General features: G+C 49.1%; 1 protein-coding gene across 1 annotated transcript in view; it reads right to left on the bottom strand.

Annotated features, from left to right (window-relative positions):
- Positions 1-2,035: 2,035 nt before the first annotated feature.
- MYCN (MYCN proto-oncogene, bHLH transcription factor) overlaps positions 2,036-5,713 on the bottom strand; it is a 6,128-nt gene continuing 2,450 nt past the window's right edge. The window contains 1 exon segment of the mRNA XM_049652500.1: positions 2,036-3,558. Coding sequence (XP_049508457.1) covers positions 2,954-3,558 — 605 coding nt within the window. The 3' untranslated portion in view covers positions 2,036-2,953.

Consider the following 5,713-nt stretch of genomic DNA (forward strand, 5'->3'; position numbering starts at 1 on the left):
AATAAGGTAAACAGGAGGAAAGCCAACACTGTGGAAGGAGCATCGAGCTGATCTGGAGACGGGGCTCCAGTCCTGGGTTGGGCCGCTAATTCGATATAGGATCCCATGACCCCATTGTATCAAATAAAGCAATTCAATGAGATCATCTCTATGCTCCGTCTAAGTCCTACCGTTTATTGATCTAACTCATGTAGAGCAGCTCCTCAGGCTCAAAACCGCTCTTGGAACAGAGATGGCTTCTCACGTGATTGAAATGAGTTCTCCAATTCTTCTGTGACCACAGCAATTACTTTATAGATAATTGCAGAGCTGAATTGGGTGACACTCTCCCTCAGCTGGTCCAGGAAAGGCAAATAAATGGCGTTTCACCTTAGTGTACATATTATAATACATTATTTATGACCCGCCTAATGCAAAAAGGTCTCTTCGGTGTAACAAAATAAAGCAAAAGGCATGGCTAAACCAACAGTGAAAATCAAGAGATCATAGGCTTTAGAAGAAAAGGATGTATGGGCACCAGACATGTAGAATGAGAGCACGGGATTTGGCTCTGAGCTTCCCAGCAGCCAGAGCAAAAAGAGAACCTGGTAGGAATGAGCTTAGAGCCTTATTCATCGCAATGGTTTTTCCTTTTCCATGGCCAGAGTTCCATCTCATCCAAAACACCTAAGTAGGCCCCTTATCTACTCAAAAATAGAAAAATCAGGATGATCGGACAGAGCTTCAAGAATCTCAAGGACTTGGAGGCCACTTAACTTTCTTTTGGCTCATGGGTACACAAACAAGGTTGCAGAGGCTGCAGAGGATTGGGGCAAATGGACAGGAAGTCTTCTGGAATGACAATTCAAAAAGGTCTTTCAGAGAAGTTTCATTATTCTCTAGTGGGGGAAGGGGGCGAGTGGAGAGATTAAACAAGAGATTCTCATGACTTTCAACATGCTCTGACCATCAGAAAATGTCCACAGCCATACTGCCAACCTCAGAGCCTTAGGACATGTGGCCGTAAACCGGGAGAAGGAAGACCTCAAGTTTTAACCCCCCACTGGCCTTTATAAAGTAGCCAAAACAGACAGGGACCCACATGGCCTGGATTCTACCATCACTGCTCTCCCCAAGCTGTGTGACCAAGGCAAGCATTGTCATGGCTGGACCTGTCTTCTTAGCAAAGACTTTTGTCAGTTCAGAGCTAAACTGCTGATGAATGAAACCTTAGAGAAATGACCGAGCACCGCTTTTCACCCCAAAGAGAGACAGCGTATTTGTAAGCTTTCAGTTCTGAGAGGCTGAATGCCTCTTAAGCAAAGGTATCATCACCTCCCAACAGGGAAACTCAGAAATTGCTTCCTAGCCCAACTGTGCCTCCCTCCAATTCATTAACCTGGCTTGTCCTCCTTCATACCTGTGTGAAGCCAACAGAGCTACACACGCCCCGGTGTCTCTCCAGAAGGAACATGGGCACTTGATCTGGACCATACAACTTCTGCCCCAGGAGTTCCTTTTGTGCCTCAGATTGAATGTTCCTTCAGGGAAGGAACCAACTTCCTCTTTTATTCTGCCACAATGCCTAACGTATAACCTCAAATCCTACTGAATTTTGAAGAACACAGTCCTGGGGACAAACTACATGAGCTTATAAAGCCATCCGCCAATGAAACAAACAGTACCGACATAGCCAAGTTTCACAATCCTGAGTGTGTTAATTATACTTCTCGCTCTAAACGGTTGAACAAGTCTGGTGTCCCCCCTTAATTCTCTGAAACATAAATGAAAGTGTTTAGTAAATTATTGAATGCTAGGAGTTATAACACATGGTCACAAATGACGCCTCCATTCTGCGTAAACTGGAACAAATGCCTTTACGTCCCTAACCTCAGTTCTCTCTACCCTAAGTGAGGACAGTGGCCCGTCCCCAACTGCACGGATGTAAAAGGACTACCTGTAGAACCCAAGTTCCCTCTACAACGCGTGGACTATTTGTGTTTCAGGGACAGCGCTTAACTAGTGCTATGAAGGGGAAAAAAAAAAAAAAGCTGCATCATTTAATTGCTATTTATTTTCATAAACATGAGGTATTTCAAAGTGCTATAAGATGCAGCACTAAATATATACATTTTGAAGAACTTAAACACAGAACTTTGCATTTACCCAGTTCTATGAACCAAACATGAACAAATACATTAACAGGAAGAAACAGGCTAGGAAAAAGGCATATATATATAGTAAATTTCTTTACAAAAGTTTCTTAGTTCAAAAAGTGATAAAGTAATATCTACTCAAAACTTTCACAACTCATTTTCATACGAAAATATAAGTATCAAATTTAGTTATGTATCAGCATCATACTAAAGTATACAGGCCGTGTAAGAATTAGTACAGTACATAACAGAGATTAACAATATATTTGTATACAAAACATGCTCCTCAAACATTGAGGTATTACAGTACTTAGGTATGAACTTCCAGTCTAATACTGGCCGCAAAAGCCACCTCTCATTACCCAGGACGTATACAAAAGGCGGGTGTGTCAATGGTATTTACAGAAATGTTCCCCAGGGGTTATCAAATGGCAAACCCCTTACGTGACCGTCTGCTGGAACTTAAGCACCATTTTAAAAAAGAAGGAATGACTTTCCGTTGTTTGGAAACTTGGAACAAACAAGGTGACTTCAACAGCCCAGAGGCTCCCAACTGTCACGAACTTCGACCGCGGTCTCGGAGGTGACATGGAGGAAAACTGCAAGGGCCACCCAGCATCCCATCATGCGGGCCCTCTCCCGAGGTCCCGGCAGAACCCCACATGTCCTGCTCCCCACCCAGATCCAAACTCGACGGGGAGGGGGACCGATTTGAAAGTAAACCCACATTCTTAATGTCAACACAATGTTTGTTTAAAAAAAAAAAAAAAATCAAAATGTGCAAAGTGGCAGAGTGACTGTCCAGTTTCGAGAAACGTTTAGCAAGTCCGAGCGTGTTCAATTTTCTTTAGCAACTGCTGCTGTCTTGCCTGCAACTTCTCCTTCTCCAGCAAAAGCTGATGCTCCTCGGCCTGGAGGGAGTGGACGTACTCGGTGGCTTTTTTCAAAATGACCACCTTGGCGGCCTTCTCGTTCTTCACCAGCTCTGGCACGTGGTCCCTGAGCGTCAGGAAGCTGGACCGCAGGTCATTGCGGCGCTGGCGTTCCAGAATGTTGTGGTTCCGGCGGCGCTCGCTGTCCTCCGAGTCAGAGTTGCGGGGACTCAAGCTCTTAGCCTTCGGGGGGATGACGCTCTTGAGGGGGCGGGGCGATGCTTCGCTCTTGATCTTCTTCTGGGGCGGCACATCCTCGCTCTCCACGTAGGGGGAGGGGGCGGCGTAGTTGTGCTGCTGGTGGATGGGGACGCAGCGCTTGAGAATCAGCTCCCCGGACTGGGCCCTCCCCGGGCCCGGGGCTGCGTTCTTGGGCCGCACGGTGATGGTGAAGGTCGTGACGGCCTTGCTGTTGGAGGAGGACCTTCGCTTCTCCACGGTCACCACGTCAATTTCCTCCTCCTCGTCTTCCTCTTCGTCATCTTCATCATCTAAGAACGAGAGGGGAGTCATTCTCTTGGGGAGACACAGAGGGGCTACCCTGAGGCCCACGTAGAGGCTCTCACGTCAGGCGCCGGCCCAGTGCGCAATCATCGTGGATCCATCCACACGTATGGGAATGGCACTGCACGGTGGGTCTCGAAATTAGATACATCCGGGAGTTCCCCCCTCCCCCACACCGCTGGACTTTTTTTCAGCCTCCACACTCAGACTTTAGCCGGTGGCAGAAATATAAACCTGGGCTTTGGGGTCAGGCAGAATCCTGACTCCCACCGCACACCAGTTGTGGGACCCCGGGCAAGTTACTTAACCTTCCGGAGCCTCTATCTCTTCAGCTTTGAAATGGGGAGAACACCACAGGGTTCTGGAGTTGGACAGGTACTACGTGGAGAACAGAGCCTAGCAGACGGATGCTCCGCAAATGGTAAGCTTTGATCGTCATTATTAGTTTGTCCCAAAGACTCACTCGTATTTCTCTCTCCACGCTTAAAATTGAGGATCCCCATTTTAGGAGCATCGTCTAGCAACTGACACACAGTTGAGTTTGATTTCAAGTCCTTAAGCTTGAAGGGGCACTTTTACTAACGAAGGCCGAAAAATAACCCGCCTGCCATGAGCCTGAGTTCTGTATCAGTAAGCAGGTGTTCATCTAACAAAGACCAAATCTTAACTACAAAGTCAGAATCCACGGGAACTCTAAACCCCCAAGTGGGGGCGGGGCGCCGCTTCGCAAAGTCCCGGGCAATAACAGCAACAAAAACATGTAGCATCGTGTCTACGCTTCCCCCTCTCTCCTCTTTTACTACCTCACCGGGATCGAAAATTATTGTTTAAAATGCAAGCATGAAAATCAAAACACATCTTCTGCTTGATCTGAAGGGGGCCGGAAAGCTGAACAATTGTGGGATTTGTTCTAAAGCCGAAATGTGAGGCTGTTCCAGTCTGTGGGTCCCTTTAAGCCAATGTTTTGGTTTTCTGCCAAGAAGACAGCTGTTGGAAGGAAGTGCTCCCTCACCGAGAGCTGTCAAGGCACAGACATTAAAGGGACAGACCCGATTCAAACTGGAGGCTTATCACCAAGTTTCCTTCCAGGAGCCTTAGATGAATCTGTCCTCGGCCCTCAAGGAAATTTGGGCTTTTTTATCCACCTGCGTTCTGAAAACACTTGGGTTTTCAAGATCCAAGGGGCCCCCAGCTCCCTGCTGCCGGGACAAGGGCTATTCAAGTGTTTGGACAGAGTTCTTTTTACCTCCAGAGTTCCAGGCAAAGTCTGGGTTTTAACCCAACCCTTCAGTTTAAGGCAGACAGAGGCACACAATGGAACCGATCGGTGGGTGCTCCCAGGGTGTGTACATTCTGGAGGGCCTAAGTGCCTGCCCTCACCTTGAAGGGCACTGGGTCACAAAATAACTCAAGATCTGGCATTCTGGCCAAAGACAAAACTGGACCCGGTGCTCACTGCACGTCACGCAGAGGCAGCCCCTTGAGAATGTACACAACCGTGGCTGTCCTTGCCACCAGCTGCTGAATGGAGAGGGGGAGGCGGTCCCACCCCCCACCCCCCCCAGCCTTTCAGATCCTTGGCCCGCCAGCCAGCCAGCATATCGCCGCCTGCTGGCCACGGACCAGGAGCAAATAGCCCACCACCCACCGAGGGCGGGGAAGACTACCGAGGCTTGAAAAAAATAAATAAATAAAACTGGTAGTAGCCATCTGTGCAACCTCCCTCTACCTTCCTGCGCCCTACATAGGATTTTTGCACCGCCTTTGTGTCTTCTCCCGGCGCCTGCCCTCCCGACCTGGGAGGCAGTCCCTTTCCACCTGGTGCTAACAGGTTTCTGCCCAGAAAACGCACCCAGCGCGCCTCTCCACTCCCACCCAGCTTTAGCCACCCAACTTTTCCTAATTTTATCCCTTGGACCGGCCGCCGCGGAGAGGTGGGGGACGGGTGGGGTCCAGTGATAGAGTCAGGCTCCCGCAGAGGGTGGCAGGCACTTCGGTGAAGGTGAGACTTTGGGGAACACCCTCTTGGCAGCTTTCGCTCCCCCTCTTCTCCTTATCCTGGGGGGGCTCGGCTTGGAGGAAACCGGCCCTCTGCCACCAGCACTACCTCCAAAATACGCTCCCCCCCCCCCCCCCCCCCCC

Source organism: Panthera uncia, assembly GCF_023721935.1.
Source record: "Panthera uncia isolate 11264 chromosome A3 unlocalized genomic scaffold, Puncia_PCG_1.0 HiC_scaffold_12, whole genome shotgun sequence".
NCBI classification, from domain to species: domain Eukaryota; kingdom Metazoa; phylum Chordata; class Mammalia; order Carnivora; family Felidae; genus Panthera; species Panthera uncia.